At 42.8% G+C, this 20634-nt stretch overlaps 1 protein-coding gene across 2 annotated transcripts; it reads right to left on the bottom strand.

The window, feature by feature from the left end:
• Positions 1 to 3846: 3846 nt before the first annotated feature.
• On the bottom strand, positions 3847 to 20631 carry LOC144100463 (uncharacterized). Of its 2 annotated transcripts, XM_077633421.1 has the most exons (6): positions 20495 to 20631; positions 16313 to 16442; positions 11363 to 11592; positions 10908 to 10971; positions 10148 to 10316; positions 4576 to 4902 (listed from the first exon to the last, which is right to left on the bottom strand). In XM_077633421.1, exons 4-6 carry the CDS (start codon positions 10921 to 10923, stop codon positions 4761 to 4763), a joined length of 327 nt encoding a protein of 108 aa, XP_077489547.1. In that variant the 5' UTR covers positions 10924 to 10971; positions 11363 to 11592; positions 16313 to 16442; positions 20495 to 20631; the 3' UTR covers positions 4576 to 4760. The 2 variants fall into 2 exon arrangements, with proteins under 2 accessions (XP_077489542.1, XP_077489547.1); XM_077633416.1 differs by lacking the exon at positions 11363 to 11592 and having other exon boundaries at positions 3847 to 4902.
• Between the last annotated feature and the right edge of the window lie 3 nt (positions 20632 to 20634).

Genomic DNA, 20634 nt, shown 5'->3' with positions numbered 1-20634 from the left:
AGCCGAAAAGCCGGACTAGCCCATGACCGTAGTGATACTCTGAATCGCTTCTGACGAAGGGACCATAGTGTTTGAACCTGACGCTGGTTAGAGCGTACGAGTCGAGTCGAACTCTTCACGTGGGAGTGAAACACGAACCACCTTTGCAGGTTGAGTTGTTCGAAACTGGGTTTGCCCCCGAAGGGGCGCAGCGGGGTTTGCGGAGCCTCCTCCAAGCACACACCCCTGAAGAAGCCGAGCGCCGGGCCGGGCGTGGCTTGTACCCATTTTTACCGGTGGGTGTCCGGCTGTGGGTTTCGAACCAACCACCTCTCGCAGCCGAGGCGGACGCCCAGACCACTAGTCACGACTGCGGCCACGAAGCGTGGCATTGTGGTAGAGCATCCGCCTCGCATTCGGGAGGTGCTGGGTTCGATCCCCAGTGCCGCCGGTTACCCGCCGGTTTTTAATGCGTACAACATTTCCCCCGGCCTGGTGCTCGGCTCTTCTGGGCGAGATGCTTGAGAAAAGGGTCTTGACCACAGTTGCTCTGATGGATCAGCGATAAGTTCCGCCGTCAACAAAGTTAAATCTGCCTCATGCGGTAGAAGCCCATTTGTGGCCCTTTTTTTTATGACTGCTGCTGCAGGTGATGAAGGTTCGAGCCACGTTGGCCGTGACACAGAGCTTGTCCGACACTGGGGCTTCGTTCGCCCGCGTGGAGCGCAGCGGGGTTTACGGAGCTTCTCCCAAGCGAACACCCCTAATGAAAGCCGGGAGCCAGGCCGGGGGACGCTTGTACCCATTTTTACCGGTGGGTGTCCGGCGGTGGGTTTCGAACCGACCACCTCCCGCAGCCGAGACGGGCGCCCAACCCACTAGGCCGCGGCGGTGCCGAAGCCCGAGGACGGGGCATACCAACGGCTCTCGAGAAGTTGGCCGGGTTAATGAAACGTAGGTGTACTTACATAAGGGATTCTGACGCACGTTCAGAGACAGCAACGACAGGCTGGCGCCGCTTTCCAGATTTTGGGGGGACGCCTGTCAACAGTCGGCACGAAGACAAGTAGTTTGTTACTTGCGGCTGTAGCGGCTCGGTTGAGATCGATAATTGCCGTAATGCTGTGAGCCGCCAGGTGACGGGTTCTCAGGAAGCCGGCAGCAGGTGAGAGTGTCTTTGATGTATTTTCGTGTGTTTCTCTTTTTTACTTGGTAAGGGAGAGAGTTTGAGTAATACTGTATGGGGCGTGGCACGTTACACCTAGTGGGTCAATCATTTCGAGGGCCCGTTCCCGAAATGACATTCTTTAAAAGCAATTTTGTTGCTCTTATCGTGCTGAGTATTTAAGGGGAGGGGTTTGAACCTTGCGGAACCTGCAAGACATGCCATGCAGTTTGTATACAAATCATGCGTTGGTGTGTTGTGATTGTGTGGTGCCAAATGAGGGACAGGCTCCTAGCTTTCAAAACCGGGCTCCGGAGCCTGGAAAATTGTTCTGAGCTAGATTTCGATCCCTTGCATCTTCGGCGATGCCAAGGAGGGAAGAGTTTCCCTCAGCCAGTTCCACGTAATCACTCGCCGTTTATTCTGTTGTAAATATGTGAATTCCTGTATAAAGATTCAGTTTGTCCTCCTTCAGTCAAGTGTTGCCTGATCTCGTCTGTTATACCGCCTCGGACGGTGGGGCACCTGTTGTGGAGCCCGAAGAACGAACCTTAACTTAAAAAAACTTTAAAAAAAAACACGGCCCGTGGACTATGGCGAACAGAGGAAGTTCGGGACGGTAACGAACTGGGGAACGGAAAGCCTGTTACCAGGTTTAAACCGAAGAGAAGGGGATGGCTGATGAAAAGAACAACCATTCAGGTGAAGAAGACAAAAAGGAGGATAGAGGTGACGGGGCAGATAAGATAAAGAGCAGAAAAACAAACTAAGATAAAAACAATGCAGACAGTAAAGAGGATCAAGAAACGCGAAATGAAAACAACGGAGTAATAAAAAAGCGTATCATAGGAATAACATTGGAAGAAGTACGGAAAGCTGAGCAAGTTGGTTACTACTATCCATGGTAAAACAGCGCGCAAAAACACGAGGACGGAAGAATTAAACACGACGACACGAGCGCTGTGCCGAAGGCCGCCACCAACCCGCCGCGCTGACGGCTTTTAGCCGCTTCCTGCGATGAAAGCTGCGTTGAAACACCGTTTACTTGTTGCTAGCTCTTAGAGCCTCATTGCTTCAATTAGCCTATACTGGTAAAATATTCTCCAAACTGTTTTGCTAGCCTAATTCTCGAACGTTAGTATAAAGAACAATCTAGCAAGCCCTGACAAACCATTCCTGTATTGATAACATAGTTCATTACCCCCTACACATGTTCGATTTCGTTCACATTGGCCAGAATAATGTGACTGCAGTGCGCGCAGCGCTTTAATGGTACCTTGCTATATTCGTAAATGTTTTGGTGCTGTACGCGTGGTGTTTCGCTGTAAAAATGTGGAATTGCGCAAAGTAATTCAACTGACTTCTAACTTTTGCCACCGCTTGCGAGATCGCATGTTTCTTCTGCGATAATAGTCAAGCAAAGCAACGCGCAAGCAGACGAATTTCACCGTACCTTCGGCATCTCCTTCGGACTCCGCCACCGCCGTTTTTTTTTTCCCCACGTGGGAGGAGCGAGCACCCGCCCTAACTGGTTTGCCGGTCTCCGGCGCCTCTTTCGATTAGAACACCGCGCCGCTCCGTTGCTGCCACGGTTTTCGGCTCCGTCGCCGCCGCGCCGTAGAGGAGGCCGGCTGTGAGAATGTGGCCTTAGAGTTATTGTGTCCATATGTGCGGAATTGGTCATTCTCGACTTTACATTCATAGATCCCTGGGAGTCCCTGTACCCCTCCTGGCGCAGTGGTGCAGCGATTAAGCGATGCGCCACTGCCCTGCGATGGCAGGCGCTGCCACCGGTGGGGCTTGTGCGGTCTAGGTTGCCCTGCCGAGCAACCTGTCGGGACCAGTCACTAATTTAACTGCCGTCCGCCACGGTGGTCAGTTTTCTGACAATCCGGCAGGCAGTTTGTTATTACGCCACAAGGTCACGTGACCTAGGTAGCCCACCCAGGTTGCTTCTCCGGGGATTTTTCGTCACAACGTCGACGACGACGATGCCGGATTTTCTGCACAGCGGGAGCCTTAACGCTGTCGCGTTAAAACTTCTTGTCGACGTGCTATTTAAACAGACTCTAGCTCCAGGCAAGGGGCGCACAAATAGGAAAGTCCCATCGTTTCGGCATCGGCTCGGTCCTTTCTTCATGTTCGCGCTCAAGCCATTTACTGCAGGCATGTATTACTGGCGGCTAAACCGACTGGCGCGAGTGCGAAGAAACCATTGAACACCTTCACTGCCGCTCTCTGTGACGGCGGAGTAGTACATCCTCTCCGCTCCGTGCCCCGGCTCGGCTGGACAAAAGGCCATTCTCTGAGAGCACCATGAGGCCTCACGCTCCACCTACGTGGAGGAGCCTACAAAATCGCGCCTTCTCTACTGGAGGTTTAATGCGCGGACCGCAGTTCCCCATATTTTGAAGCGAAAAGCTTCACTAGGCTCATTAGCACCGGGCTTCGCGTGAGCCACACTACAGATTTTCCACAGCTGCGCATGCGCGAAGCCGAGTGACATCACGCGGAGCGCAGGTGGTCGCTGCTCCCGCAGCCGTCGTAGCCACCGTGCGCTGACTCCATCGTCTGACCGTGAAACCGAGTGACGTCACGCGGAGCGCAGGTGGCCGCTGCTGCTGTAGCCGTTGTCGCCGCCGCGCGCTGCCTCCGTCGTCTGACCTTTCGCCGTGGGAGGAGGAGAATACCCAGAAGTGGTAGCCTGGGAGCTGGAGATTTTAATAGCCTTATATAATGACTGTACAAGCTTTGTATACCTACACTGTAAGAAAAAATCCCGCATAAATACAGGACATGTGGCCGCTAACTTTGTTGCCGCAACATGTGCTGCACCACTCCGTTGTGCACACACCCGTGGTAAAGTGGTGCGGTGCATTTTGCGGAAACAAGGTTAGCGCACACACGCTACGTACCCTGTGATGATGTCAAATGTCCTGTATGCCACGGTGTATGTGCTGTTATTATGTCAACATAACACCAACCATCACAACAACGTATAGCATGCATGCTGTAACCAAGTTAACATGACAGGATCTGTGTTATACGACTACATATCACGTTCTGTTCTCATGCTGCACTGTACATTCCACTGCAAAGATGCTAACATACGCATGTCCCGTAGCATTTGAGCAGCCCATGTTCATCTCTGAAAGCTGACTGAACACATGCTGTTTAATGCTTGATGGCACATGATACGCAATATTACACTCCTGTATTTTCTGATCGGAGCCAGGCCCACGTTCAGGTAAGAGGCATGCTATGCATGGTAAATGCGTCATGTGTGTAGCATGCAAACAAATTTTTCTGCACACAGATTACGTATCAAAATGAACACACTTTGAAAGTAAATAGCTTGCGTGTGGTATTTTTCACCTCCTTCAAACACAATCTAGGAAGTGATAAAATTGCATAGAAGTGAATTAGTTTGAAACAGTTTTAATTAAGAACACAAAAAGGTACAAAAATAGCAAAAACAAGCTACACATCAAATGATATACATTATGCATGTACTTGCAAATCGAATCTAATTTCCAATATCTAACTTCCAATATCAGAATTCGTAATCTGAGCTACGCAATAAATCCAAAATGAAAGATCAATGTTCACAAACACACTAAATCCGAGACATGCAATCTTGCCACTTTTTTTTTAATTTGTCAAGCTGCTGAAGGGCGCTGTGCAGTTTTGGGTGGACTGAGGTGATCCTCCGGTTCAACTGCTGGCTCCCTTCCTCTGGGTTCATGCCCACTAGTTGCCTGAAAAGAACAAGACATATTAAGAAGCTAGATCATCCGAATTAAGACGTGCAGAATTATAGGGCTAGTCTAAATGTAGATCCGCCTTTGCTCTTTGTGCCACTTCTGTGGAAATAACATCATTTACATGGTTATACTAGCTTTTCAAGAAGAACCACGTATCACAAAACACAGAGGAAGAGATGCTGTGATGCCAAGAAAGCAAATGCCTCCAGCATTAGGCAGGCAACAGTAATAGCAATACTGCAGTTACTCACTGCATTCTGATTTAGCATGCTTTACATAGCAAATTTCTGGTGCCAGAAATATGCCTTGTGCATGCTGTTGCTGCACAGCAATATAGTGCTGTTGCTGCCACATGCCTAAGCTTCTAATTTTAAGAAAAAGTTTTGAATTCTGTGAATTCCATATGAAGAATCTGCAATACTCTCCGCGGCCTTACAGCAACAGCTCGCATGCCATCGCTTCCTTTTCTCACTGCTTCATGGTCCATGCGGCACAGTTCTGTGCTTGTTAGCAATTTTTTTCCTTCCCTACTACTCAAGGCTCTTTCAGTGCCTTCTATTCTTTCTCAGTAGTCTGCACGGTTTCCTTTCCACATTCCTGGCCACCAAAAAGTTGGCTTACTCTCGCAGCTCAATAGTCTGTTGGGTGAGCTCGCTATGGGCGTAAAAAAGTTAGAAAAAAAATTGCTCTGTATTCATACCTTGGATCCAATATAACGTGAGGTGCTTTCTGAAGCATATGATTTTAAAAATAAACTCGTGCTGCATTTGCGCATATATGGTAGTACTGCTTTTGGCAGGTGCCCGTGCTGTAAACCTCATACAAGAGTGTGAGAGCATTGCTGCAAGAGCCGCAGCACTTGTGCTAGTTTGCATGAGCAGAACGGTAGCAAATATATCAAGGCATCAGCTGAACTTTTTTCATTGCCAGGTTGTACCCTTCATGATAAGTCACGTGACAAAAAATAGCATTCCTATCGTTACGTCATCGTACTGATTACTGAAGGCACAATATCGTCCAAAAAAGATAATGTGGCTGCTAGCACACCATTGCACAGAAATGCTAAAATCAGCGGGTTTTTTTTTCAAAAACTAGGGATCTTATACATGACTAGGCAATGCAGTTGAGCTCAGATTTTAATACTGAGCCAAATGATTAATGTAGCTTAAGAAAGTTATTAACTGAGCCATAGTCACATAAATGCTGGCCTTCAAGATTTCAGGAAGGCCATGAAGAACTGCCCTAAAGCACGATACACAATAAGCAGACAGGCTGAGCGCACATGTGTGCATGTTGTCTTTTAGCACAACTCTTGCTGGGTGTGGAGAATAGAAAAAAACTAGCACCTTTCCCAAGACTTACTTTGCAACTACAGCACATTAAATTACAACTCATCTCTCGAGGAGGGCCGGCTCAAGGGCGGTAAGAATATGAAAATAAATATTCTTTCCTAGCTGCCTTGCTAAACTGCAGGCTTACATAAGCCATGCCCAACATGAATTCAAGAACAGCAGATACCAAAATATTGCTTGCATGTTTTCTTTTTTCAAATCATGTATTAGGCATTAGTATATATGAATTACCTTGTAGTATTTCCCTATTGCAGCTAAATTATTTATAATCGTATTTTTTCTTGATGCTATTTATACTTCATGAACCAAACAATGGCCTCGACATGTGAGGAGTGAACTGCAGTATAATCACTGATTCCTAGTTATAAATCACTGTACATGTGTTGCACCATCATAGCAGCTCCATGTTTGAAAACAGTCACTGTGGAAACCTGAGCATTTTTAAATCCACGTGTTACCGCCTGCTCTGACCTGCACTGCAGAAGCTACGCCTTGGACTCAATCATGGCATCTGTGATGTCACATGCAACCCATGTAAGCAGGGAAGCTGGTCTTAGAAAAAAAATTTGCAATCATAGTCACAACTATGAAAATTCCATGGAACGTGTTTCTATGCGGCGATTCCAAATATGTCATGGAATTTTATAGACATCTAGTGCTTGTGCACTTATATGTTAAGTAAGATTTTGGAGAGAAACTAAGAAATTTTGCTGCAGAAAATTTGCTGAAACGCATGCTATTATTTTTGTCTTGACATCAACGAAAGGTAAAATTATCCTGCCTATCATATAACTTGAGTTATAAGGTTCTTGTGTTGCCATTTTAAAAACAAGAATATGTACACGCTTGCCTTCCCGTTTCTGAAGTGGCAACTTCAAACACCAACAACTTAATTTCTATGATAAGTAAGATGATAATTTTACCCTTATTGCATTCCATGACGTCACTACAAATGAATGGCATGCCTTTTATCAAGTTTCCTCCAGCAAAATTTCTTACAATTTCTCTCCAAAATCTTACATATTACATAACATAATGAAATTGAATGGCATATTTTCAATTAGCATACAAAAACATAGTGGACAGGGTTTTATACCTTCGGCTTTTTTTTGGCTTTTGGTATTTTTTTGCTTTGGTATATTATTGGCCTTTGGTACCTTTGGTATTTTTTTGTCAATTATTGGAATAAGCCTGTGATAGCTATGCTGGGGCACACATTCCCATGCATTTACTTTTCCTTTCTTTGCCATGTTCCTTGAACTTGAGACACCAACATAAGGAAATGACAGATGTTTGATTCTTACAGAAAAAATCACAACTGTGAAGCATTTCTTTCATTTACGAAAGTCGTGTTATACTTGTTTCAAAGAACAGAAAAGACATCTTGAGGATGATTACAGACAGTTAAGCATCCAGACTGACAGCGAAATGTACCTCCGAACACTTGTGTTGAGCTTGAAAATCTAGCTAACGATGACGTTAATCATAACCAGGGTGCTCAAGTGCAGGTGAGTGGCTGTTTCCTTATTCTTTTAGTTAATAGAAGAAGCATTCGTCGCAAACAAGACACCAATAGAGGGTATAGTTTTTTTAGTACCGAAGTCAAGGCATTTGCCCATTACACCTTCCTACATAAACTTCAGTTTGTTTTACCAGTCCATTGTCTTTATGCATTTCATCCTGAAAATGGTAGCACAAATCATGTAATCTGATAGCTAAACATAGAGATGCGTATTACAAAAGTACGCACTTCAATATTATACTGAACATTTAGACATTATTATGCAGCTTCAAGAGTTGGCTATCCCGTAGCATTCACACCAGCAGAATATACGTTTCAAGTAGATGACACGAGCCTGAAATTTCATCTTAGATGTAGCACTTCGACTTACGTTATTAAATTGCAGTATGGAACGTTATTTCCAATGCACCACATTACTCTTTCAACATAAATGGAAAGCAACGCGTTCTTAAATTTTATTGTGACCTCAAGCACAGCAAATGACAGCTTGGAAAATGCGAAATGAAAATCCTGCACACATTTTCTTTGCAAAAAGTTGATGTAGGGCTACAGAAAAGACTCCGAATAAGGTGCAGCCAACTTGACATTATTCTGTAATTAAACCACATTGCCTGGCAGGTTGTCTTAACACAATGGTGAAACATTGCAATGGCATGCAAACAAAGCAAAGAAAGGGCATAGCACTCCTGTACATTAGCGAATCAGTGCGTTACATCCACTGGTCTCCACTAAGGGGCTGAATGATGCAAAAGATGCCTGAGCATGAAGTCACTGTAAGTGAATGGGCTTGTCCCAGAAGCCAGCCTTTCACAGTACACTGAATGAGACATCAGCAAAGTTCTGAGGTTTCCGTTTCGCATCATTCATTACACATAGTCTTTCCGTCATTTTTGCCTTTTTTCACAACAATGCGTGGTTGTTGCACCATCAACTATGCAAGAAGACTAGCCTTGTCTCCTAGGCTCTGTGTCGTCCTGTTGCACTACAAAATACCCGTCTAATAATATGCACCACGAAGCCCAGCATGAAGTTTTGCTTAGTATTCAAGTTCTAATTTGCGTGATACTGCATATTATGTTGCAGTTACCAGGTTGCAAACGTTGATTTTTATTGTCATGTAGTAAGTGGAAAATTTCCGCAGCTAGCCAACCACTTTGCCAAGTTGTATTCTTTTGAGCGAAGCCGACAAAGGATGTACCTACTACCCAATGTGACGTCAGTGGTGTCCTGGTACACGAGGGTATCAAGTACTGCTTTGTATTGTAGCAGAAAAAGTACTATGCCTGAATGGGCTTTTATTCATGGGGCTTGGTGCAGTTGGCTTAAAGCAGCGCATGTCCTCTACCACTCTCTCCTGTTGGCCATTTCTCTCGCGCTGCACATATCTAAAATGGCACATGCTGCCGTAAATATTCATCGTTCTCACAAGTCGTTCCTTTAGCTCATGACTAGCCCAAAAACTATTTTGCGTGCTTCAGGTAGGTGCCGCTAGATAAACTTGGCTGTGCTATAGGCATGTCCGGTAGCTAAATGAACGCTTAAAGCAATAAACATCTTCATCCACCATCGATGTCAGGAGACATCGGCTGTTTGCAACTTCTAGCGCTGTATATTTGAAGTATTTAAAATCGAGCGGCTGTTCAAAGGACGGGTGCCCTGGTTTCTGTCATGGTTCGCCTATTCTCTGCTATGCGAAAATTCAGTTATAAGATGACGTTAGCCTCATTGTCATTCTACTAGTACTCCATTGCACTCTGAAGAAAAGAACGCAGAGTGCTATGCAAGCACCTCTTTACCGCAGCATCTGCATGGATATTTTCCTGGATTTCCCTGAAACTGGAAGGTATGACAAGCGATGCTCCCATTTCTCGTGTTCATATTTCTTATTTCTGTGATACAACAGCAGTTGCCACCAGAGAGTGGCATAAAAACTATGTACGAAAGGATGAAAGCTGTGGTTGCATTCACTGAAAAGCACAGCAGCCTTCCGTCTTCTGACACAAGCCATCCAACTTCCAGTGGCTTCACGTATGCTCAGCTCATATGAGAGAATGTGCCATCCAGCCACCTAGTGAAGATTAGTAGTTACTTTCTTTTTTTGTCCGTGTGCCACTGCACTGATTCACCATAGTGTTAGACCAACTCGCCCATCAGTTCGTGTTATTAAGGTTGTCAAACTATGCACAAAATGCACGTGCACATTGAATCGGAACAATGTCGAGATGCTGCAGGAGGGATGCCAGGCATATGCAGTTTACATGCTATTTTTTTCCTCACGTCTTACTGAGTATATACTGCAACAGTCATAAAGAGATAGATATGATAAAAACTTGTCTATACACAAGAGAAAAATTTATGTGGTTACCTCTGAATGAATTCCAATGTGGCTTGCACTTCTTGATTGTATTTCATGTTGAGACAAAAGTACGCAGCATACAGGGTCTCCATGGCGGCCAGAAAGCTCAGTCCTTCAAAGCACTTTGCTCCATCGAGTGTCACAATGCACGTACAATCACAGTCAAAGATGCTTGTGCCTGAAAAGAAAATTATCAACGACTGCATCAAAAACTGAGTTCGGATTAAATATTAGCAATTGTGGAGCAATTCGTTTTTTTTAATGCTACAGCTCAGAAGAATAATTTTTAGCATGATAATACGAACATGAGGCATACAAATCTTTCTCACATAGCTGGTCATGTCAGCACAGCTCACAAAAAAAATATGATGGCACCTCTATGTAGATGCAAATGCTAGACACTGAAGGTATTTATAAAGCAACGGACAAGAGCAGATGGATGAATGGCAATGCATGCGATATTCTCAAGTTAATATTATAGGCCACAAACCTGAATTTTATAGCTACACTAACAAGGTTCTAGCAGCGGGTTATGCTGCCAGGTACAATCTCAAAGAGAAGACTGTGGCATGAGGATGGTTAATTTAGCTTGCTTGGCATGCCTCATCGAATTCTTGAAGCTGCATTGAGTCTGACATACAGGGTAATTCACAACAACCTCCTTCGTTACCACGCTCTAATTCTTTGTGATCAATGAGGTTTCATACTTCCATGCTTTTTAGAAGGTTATACTCTGCTCAAAGCATTCAGAAAATTATTAAAATCTTACCAAGTACAACCACCATTGGTGTAGGAGGCAGGTCACTAATCAGTTCAGAAACACAAGTTGACGTCTGTGGAGGTAAGAAGCCATTATCATAAGCAGATGAATATAAGGAAACTGCATGTTCAACACAAGGGCACACAGGTAACAAGTGTGCTGAAGAATCACAGGAATAATGAACACCTGGCTAATTGCAGCAGCAGGACTACAAAAAGGAAAGTTCACAGCTTTTTGCACTTTGGTAAACTTTGAGGTGGTGCCCATAAAATTCTACTGGAACAATGACGCATGTTAATTGTTAATTTTTCGTTGCCACTGGCTACAATTTCTGTGAACTCAAATGATGGAGCAAGTGCTCTAGAATTTTACAGAGATATGTGAAAGTTTCATCTACGGTCATAAAGCAGAAATTATGCTAATGCTGAGAGGCTACCAAATATCCATCCCCGCAATAATCTCACCTAAAAAACACTAAATAGGAACTCTGTCTTTTCCTTGAAGAAAATGCACAGCAATGGGAACACCCCACTGAGCAGAGCTTTTGGACGGCCCATGTCCTGCCCTGTCTGTCATAAGGAGCCATTGAAGTGCCTCGTCTCCCTTCAGGCTGTGCCGCAGGAATGCATACAAGACCTCGAGGTCTGCAATTTCTTGATTGACAAATAATCCTTCCAGCTGCGTGTCCGTTAGCCTAAAAAAAAAAGATGTTTAGCTGTAAAGCCTTCTTGACATCGCTGAAAACAACCATAACAGTGAGCGAAAGGTAATTTGTGTGCTTGCACAAGACTTTCACCCTTTTCAACCTAACGATCCAGTGCTGACCAATTTATCAACATCTACAGGGTATGCCCTCTCTTCTTTGTGTCATGCATTACCCCTTCATTTTTTGGCCCTGCCATCTTGGTGCGAAATTGATGGTCATATGCAATGTGTTTCAGGGAAGCCTGCCACTAATTTTTAAAAATCGGCTTTTTGAGTTATGAAGACTGTTTCTGCAGCAGAATAATACCAGTGTAAGCGGGAAATGCAAACAGGTGAATAAAGTCTGCTAGTAAGTTGGTTAAATAATTTCTGATAATTAAATTCATAACTATCGCAGTCAGGCAACTGGCAGTAATTAAAAATTGTAGCCGGTCATTAGTAAGAGCCATATCAGTGTTTGAATTTCGAAAACACGATTACTCTAGATGCTGTGGCCCAGCAAATTTTAGCTAGATCATGCCAAGATACAAGCACTTTTGAAATGCATGCAGACAAACCAATCCCTCTTGTGCACGTAACTATATATTCGAAATAGCCAAACTTTCCATGTCACAGCGCCAAAGGTAATCGTGTCTCAAAATTCTAAAAATTGACATGGCTATCAGTAATGACCAGCTAGAAATCTCTAATTGCAACCAGGTGCTAACTGTGACAGTTTTATCAGAACTTAGTTATGCACCTAACTAGTTAACATGCGGGCTTCCCTGAAATATCTGGTATACACTTATATGCATGACCACACTAATACCTCATGCCTACTGCGACATACTATCAACAACAAGAATAAATGGACTGCAAAAATTGTTGATCTTGTACTGCAAGGTAAGGCTCTCAGAAGGCAGCACGACAGACTTACAAAGGCAACTGCACCAGGTGCAGTCATCATCATCATCAGCCTGACTACACCCACTGCAGGGCAAAGGCCTCTCCCATGTCTCTACATTTAACCTTGTCCTTTGTCAACTGTGACCACCGTACCCGGCAAACTTCTCATCCGCCCACCTAACTTTCTGCGCCCCCTGCTATGCTTGTCTTCTCTTGGAATCCACTCCGTTACCCATAGGTGCAGTCTACTCCCGACTATATTAACTACTGCTGCACCGAGTTTCAAATTAAGTAAAATTTTAACCCAATTTTTTAATTTTGTTCACTTTTCAGACATGATAATGAATGCTCACAGCCTGTAATTTATGGATTCCTTATTACTTAAAAAGTTATTGCACTAATTGTTGGAAGTTATTCTTTGACATTGCATCTGGTAGTAGAAGTGCCCTAATCCAATACGTGGCTTACCCTGCACATTCGGCATCCAGCATTACTTTAACACACACTCAGCAACAGTTACTTTTCCTGAAACCTCAAACAACAGTTCAATTTACTGACATGCAGCTTGCAAATACAGTTGCATACATGCCTTCTAAAATGGGCCAGGAAGTGCCGTTGCGTGAACAGCAAGGGCCACTCTTTCTGTACATCACAAGCTCGCTTGCCCTTAGTGTTGATGGTCGCTCGAATTGCTGCATAAGCACGCATCAAGAGTTCTTCTTGCAGAGGAATGTTTTGCTCCTCTAGAGCTTTCAGCAAGAAGCATTTTTTTTTGCTTCCTCACAATCATTGAAGTCTATGGCAGTGACTGGTGGCTGCCATTCTGTGCAGCCATAAGTTGTCCTTGCTGTTGCCCTCTTCAGAGGCCCTCCGCACAATTCCTCAGAAAGGCGCTTACATCCGCGCCTTGCGTTTTCAATTCGGCACTTAATTTTGTAAGCAAGTCCATGAAACGTTTTACCCCCTGAAGAGGTGGACAGTGCGTCACAGAGTGCTGACGAATATTTCTGGCCGACACGATTGGCCACTGACCGGATTTGCTTTGCAGTTGGCCTTGAGGCCGCTTTGCACATTGCTGTTGCTATTAGTCTTACTACTTCTTGATATTGACTTCGTTCAAGTGGATTTGATGCACTCAGGGCTGTTAGAGTTTCATGAGACAGGGAGTTCTATGGAATCGTCAATGAGTGAAAAGCTTCCAGTGATAGCTGGGGGGACGACGTTAAAGGCTCCTCTGTAAACAACATTCAAATGCAATCAGACTTGGCAAAGGAGTTGAGTGGTAACAATACCAGTACCTACAGCAGCCGAACAAATTGCAAGATGGAATTTATTGCACAGCATTTAGAATCATTTAAACCTCTGCCCCATATTTTTGATCAAGTCGGATAGTCAGTTCAGCATGATGTATCATCATCATCACCATCAGTCTATGTCCACTGCAGGACAAAAACCTCTTCCATATTCCTCCAATTAACCCTGTCTTGTGCCATCTGCGGCCATTTTAACCCTGAAAACTTTCTAATTTCATCTGCCTTCCTGACTTCGTCTCCTGTTATGCTAGCCCTTGTAGCACTACCCTTTAAGGACTATAGACAACTAATTTTATTACGCGTTTTCTTTTTTCAAATGATGCATCAGACATGGAATACATGAATTACCAGATGGTACTAAACCTACAACAGCTAAATAATTTATAATTGAATTTCTTCTCCCATGCTGTTTCGGCTTCATCGACCGAACGATGACTGTGACATCAAGTTGATGTTTTGGTCACGTGATCAACTAGAAAAGCTAACATAATCAGCAGATATGTAGATTTAATTCACTACGACATTTAATCCAGCTTCTTCCAAGACCTGAAATGACAAAAATGATTTCTCACTTGACGTCAGAGTCTTCGTTCGGTCAATGAAACCGAAACACATTAGAGAAAAAATTCAGTTATAAATTATTTAGCAGTTGTAGGCAAATACCACCTGTTTCATTCTGTCACCGAATGTTACAGCTATCAGTTTCTTTTCCATAGCTTACTGAATTGCCCTGAATTTATGTTCACCAAACTTGTTAGCCTCCACACTTCTGCCCCGTAGGAGAGTACAGATATGGCTGTTACTTCCCTCAGAAATGCTTGTAAACTGCCATTCATCACCTGAGAGTACCTGCCAAGTGCACTCCACCCCATTCTTATTCTCCTAGTTATTTTACTCTCATAATCCAGGTCTGCAGTCACTAACTGTCCAAAGTAGGTGCATTCCTTACAGCTCCAATCTTAACCACATTTTTGCATATTATTTTTAGATGCACTGCTCTACTTTGCCTGCCTAGGTCATTGACCATGTGTGTGTTTTTGGCGCCTTTAAATAATTACAATGAGCTGCTTTAGCAAGGACATGTGGTTTGCTGTGCCCAACATAGGGGCAGCAGAAGTCAATTATATGAGCAGGATGCAGCTTTGCTTTTTGTAGCTGCCTTTGCTTAATTTACTCTGGCCTTATGTCAAGCAGGTGCAGTCATTTGAAAAAAGCTAATAACAGCAGCCACACCAAAATAATATTGTGATAGTACAAGTTTTGCTTGGCAGAAATTGCTCCAGCTCTCTTTTCAGATTATGACTACAATGGCATTTCTAGTTACACTCAACCTGCTTTCCACTCATTTCTGTAGCACTTTCCTTTCTTCGAAACAGAAAAGGATACAATCAAGCTTGGGATGACAGTATGCCAAACTCTAGTGCCTTTCCTTTTTTTCACCTTTATTTTTTCTCTGAGAGACGTCTTGGTCCAGAGAAAAGTATAGCAACTATAGCACTATGTTATAATTTTTCTGGTTTTCTTACACAGCTTGCTCACATGTACAGTCATACACAAAAGCCTGTGTGTTGCAGATTCGTGGCAATAAATGTATTCCTGTGTAGCCAGGCAAAGCACGGCAATGAAAAGTACACACGCATGATGACATATGCGTGCTCCATTTGCTGGAATGAATAGCTGACTTTCTAGCGAGGTAATGCAGAATTTTTTTTTTTTTCGGCCAATCTGCATTCTGCAAACTTTTGTCAATGACTGTACAACCATCACATCGGAGCTCTGGTGTCATAGTGCAGTAGCAGGGCTCTTAATCAAAACTCACGGATCTTCTCACTCAATATAACTAGGTGTAGTGGCCACAACAATGCATCCTTAGCATGCAGTTTGCTTGCTTCAAGATTTACCAGTCATGAGAAAAAAATTATTAAAGCAGAACTGTTTGTGCACATAGTTTGGTAAATACAGTTAAACCACTACAGTCCACCACACTAAACAGATGCTGTTGATCACTTGACCCCATCGTTAGCCTAGAATAAACTTGATGCTCAGGCTAATGCTTGCTTCAAGTTATCAATTATACTGATAGCAAATCTAAATTACTTCATAATTAACATGCCTGCCCTTTGTCTACATCAGGGTATAATAAGAATGCATATTAGTCAGGTCAGACCCATAGAGCCGCATAACTCTACTGATGCAAAAGGTGCGCATTCTGTGCGATGCCAGTGCCTGTATATTAAAGAATCCCAGATGGTTGAAATTAATTCGGAGCCCTGCACTAAGGCATCTCTCTTAGCCCATGTGCAGCTTCAGGATCACAAGCCATACCAGCCTAATGAATGCAAAGCAATGTATAACAACACACTTCAATGCACACTCGAGAAATGTTATGTTGTCAGCCTCATCTGTGAATCCTCTGAGTACCAGGGCTTGAAATTTACCTTGGCCAGAAGATAGGTGGTGCATGTGCTTATGAATAGCGACAGAGTGTTGCATGCACTGAAAGCATCATACCTGCATTGAAACGATCTGAAGTGAAAGCACTGGAGCCAAGTATGAATGTGCAGCCCAAATTGCCACCAAAGTTTTCTTGAATGTACTTAAAGCTTTCCTCATCAACTTCTGTGCCGTCTTCAAGAAATACCTAGGACAAAAAAGGACATTTTAGAATGTGAATTTTTAAAGCAAGGATCCATACAGTCTAGCAGGCTGGTTAACGATCTCGAGGCTAAAGGGAAGATGTGGATCTTAAAAATGAAAATGTTTATTACAAGATATAACGTAAAGAAATTAGCTGTGGATATGTAATACTTCCTTCTATTTTCGAACATATAATTAGTTTCAGTACATCTCAATCGGTTTTCATATTATGGAAAAATAACTGAAGCCTAATTACGTAATTTATTACAGGTTGTTCAGACACTTTCCCTCAACCATGCAAAGCTATGCTATTTGTATTGTTATTGAGGTACAACATCATACAGAAATGTTCAATTTTGTTAAAGCATCATAATTACGAAATATAATTAGGTGACATTAAAATTTGATATGTTCGACCGAGCTACAAAAATATAGCATAGCTCCATGGTTCAGTTCTTTCTGATCTCGACAGTATAAGTTTAATTGAAATTGCACCACAAAAGCATAATGAAAGCATCTGTAAGGGTAATCAAGTTGGCAAAAACACGAAGTGGAAAAAACTGCATTTGAGATGCGCATGCCAGGCACTTTAGAGGCCCTTGTAGAGGCCGCAGAAAATGGCAGAATGCAGATATTCCTAGAGAACTTCCCCATACTAATTAATGCTTAAATGTAGGGAAGAGCGGCAGTTTTCAAACAAGAGCAAAATGGTGGCCATTGGATATGCGGTTCTGCCGCATTTTGCCCCGAAATCACCATTTCAGTGTGTTGGTGGCATCAAATATGTCATTTTTAATTTGGTAGCTGGAGGTCAAGTAATCATGACAATATAGCACAGACAAGGATGACGAAACAATACGATGGCACAAACGCTGTCTTTCAAGAAGGTTTACTGCAAACCACGTCAAATATATACATTGCGCCCCCCCCCCCAAAAAAAAAAAAACAATGAACAAGGTATGCCTTACATATTCACACTGGACGCGTTGAAAACAAAACAAAAATTGATTATGGGGCATTTAACCACACGAACTCTTTCTTAGTGAGTGTGAGTGACACAAAAGGTGCGCTACCACAATGATTGTGGTTATTTTAAAATTTTCGTAGCCTTGATTATCTCACACATCAACTTTTCTCTGTGTCTGTCTAGCACAATACAGCGCATGAATTCCAGCACACAGCTCTCAGGATCTGGCAAATGATCGTAATCACGACAGTGAATCATCAAATTCTCCCTCACAGCTTTGTTCACATCATAATGGCGCTTTTTTAACCTCTCATTGGCACACCTGCCAGTTTTACCATTGTAAACATAGCCACAATTCACGGGGATCAAGTACACTATGCCCTCTGTTTCTGAGAATGATGAGTTAAACAAGAACAGTACTGAGAGATGCATGTTTAAAACAGTGCAATGCACATATACCTTTAACCAGAACAGCCAGCCATTCCAAACCTGTGATCGAGTTGGACTTTTTTTTTCTGAACTGCACTTTCCGGAACCCAGAGGGTCTCCTTTGTGCAGCATCTGCTCATGTGAGAAGCTGATAAGGTGTCGTGATGTGGCCTTCGTAAGGTAAGACTCTGGTCTCCCGAGGCGATCATATTCGCATTTGTGGATGCCCCCTCGAGCCACCTGATTCCGTCCTCGCACCTCGCAGAGCATGGCTTTTATAAAAACAGCACACCAAAGCATTTCCCAAGTAACAGCGCAGAACACAGACGGGTGCACGAGATGAGAAGGTGACACAACAAGCGCTGACTTGCAATGTTTGTTTTGAGAAATACAGAACTTCATATACCCTTCCATAAAGTCGCCACATGTTCCAAAGACACGTGGCTTGCACACTGTGTGGCACACGCACTCCTGCACAGTCGTGAAAATCATTGCACGTTTGACAGCTCAAGTTCTTTTTTTGTTAGCAGTAAGGGACGGTGTGCTGACGCATTGTTCTCGTAGTCTGAATAATCCTAGCTGCCCCAATAATCTCACAGACCACCTGTTCACTGTGTGTTTTCAGCACTTTGCATCGATGATTGACTGAGGAATTGATTTTGCACTGTTGCATTGAGCACTACAGCATATTTTTGTCTGGATACACAGCACAATGCAGTTTTTCGCAACTTTGGAATTTTTTTTGTGAAAGTTATTCAGTTTAATTTTAGTGTAAACAATTTCTCCATGTAGTACATGTTTTGGCGAGGCAATGAAAAGTTTTATATAGCTCATAAATGTTGTGTGGACTTTTTAAAAAAAGTTCCGAAATGAAGCATTTTGAGCTAAAAAACAAACTACAAAAAAACAAAAACCTTGTGCAGGCATTGTCTTGACACATGATAAAAAATACAACTCATATAAGTTGTCCAAAAAAATTTTGGAGGCCAAAAAGAAAAAAAACATTTTATCATGAATTTTGTATGGAGACCTACTTTTGCACTAGTCTGGAAAATTCAAAGGGCTGTCAGATGATGAGAAAAATTTTTTCTCATTCGATATTAAGAGAAATTTCTTTTGTGAGTTCAATAAAAAGACAAATTTTTGGACCAAAATCAAAGAGGGTTATGAGCAAACATTGGTGCGTTTGGCATGAAATAACCCATGTAGTCAGCTGCATAAAATTTAGATGAGCTATATTACATGCACACATCTTTTTTTTTTAAGCAATGTTACTGCCTCAGGGCATATAAAGGGGGTATGTTTGGGTGGTTTCGCTAGATGCTAAAATAAACTGATGACCACTTGCTTTGAACATGTATAGCAGACCTACTAAAATGACAACTTTTGTCCAATACACAAAATTCAAATGTTATGCTCATTAAATTTTTCTGGTGCTGGCGAGAACGGTGGTAGAAGCCGCGTCAGAACTTGAACATTTATTGTGCCAAACACAAAACAATTGAACACTTGGAAATTCAGAAGTGGAAATATACCAGTAATACAAAAATGGCAACCCTTATCCATTCATTTTAATTAATGAAATACAACCAAATTAACCTATTCAGTTCAAATCTGCATTAGCTATTATAATTTACTCAAGTTCTCTCATGGCCTATGCAGAGGCAGTAAGAGAGGGGAGTGAGCGGTTGCAAAGTGATACATAAGAACAATGCTGAACTGCAGGTTTTTCCAGGAAAAATAAATGCACGTATATATTAAAATATTGCAACATCATTATACAGGTTTACGGGGCAAAGGAAATACACATTACACATTGCTATAAAAAATATGTCTTGTACAAAAGATATTAGGGTGAGAAACAAAACAATGCAAGCCGCAGTATCATAATTGGTTCAAAATGTTTAGAAACAGGCGCAACAGCAGCAACCAACAACACCACAATGGCAAAACAATGTATAATTTGTATCAAGAATAATAAAAATAATGCTCAAACATGAAAAATCGGCTCAGTAAATAAATTCAGTGAATTCGGCAGAATATTTCAATTTAATTGTTTCAATTTGCTTGGAGACGAGTATTGCACTTCACTTAATTAATACATTAATTAATTACTGAAATAATGAATTCGATTCAGCTATTGCACGCACTTAATGACATGTTCAATTCTAAGAGATTCACTTGTCAAATGGTTTCACTTGTATATAGATTCACGAAATTATGCAGACAAATAAAAATGCGTACATGTTGTCCTATAGCTGCCTCATCTGTCGAAGACAGGATAAGGAGCGGATTACCTCCCAGGCGCAAAAAAAAAATGTAATAACGGTATGTATAGCATGTGCCCATCACCTTTCAATACGGCGAATCGAAACCATGTGCGCCCGCGCTTCGCATGTATACGGTAACGAGCCACGATACTCGATCATGTTGTATTTCGAGCTGGCCAGGTTTACTGATACGCCGATGCGAGGGCCATTTTGGGGCATGCATATATGTTTTCTTTGCATTTCACGCGACAGTACGCGCTAACTCGTTCGAATGGTTTCTTTTTCTCCTCTCGTTGCAGCTGCCGATCCCTACAGTGAGTTGTTCGCCGCGACAACTGACAGTGCTGTCTTGATAATCGCAGCGCTGATAAAAGCTGAATGTATACATACCTTGAAAACGAGCAGCACTTGCTTTGTCCGGCCAAGAAATGCTGTCTTGTTCGGCACACAGCTGCAGTCGCCGTCAAACGACGTGCTGTTCACGCGCCATTAGTTGCATCAGCAGCCGCGTTTTGTGGCACTCCGCGCTG

The sequence above is a fragment of the Amblyomma americanum genome, chromosome 1 (assembly GCF_052857255.1).
Source record: "Amblyomma americanum isolate KBUSLIRL-KWMA chromosome 1, ASM5285725v1, whole genome shotgun sequence".
NCBI lineage: Eukaryota > Metazoa > Arthropoda > Arachnida > Ixodida > Ixodidae > Amblyomma > Amblyomma americanum.
This window is presented reverse-complemented; position numbering and strand designations above follow the sequence as displayed.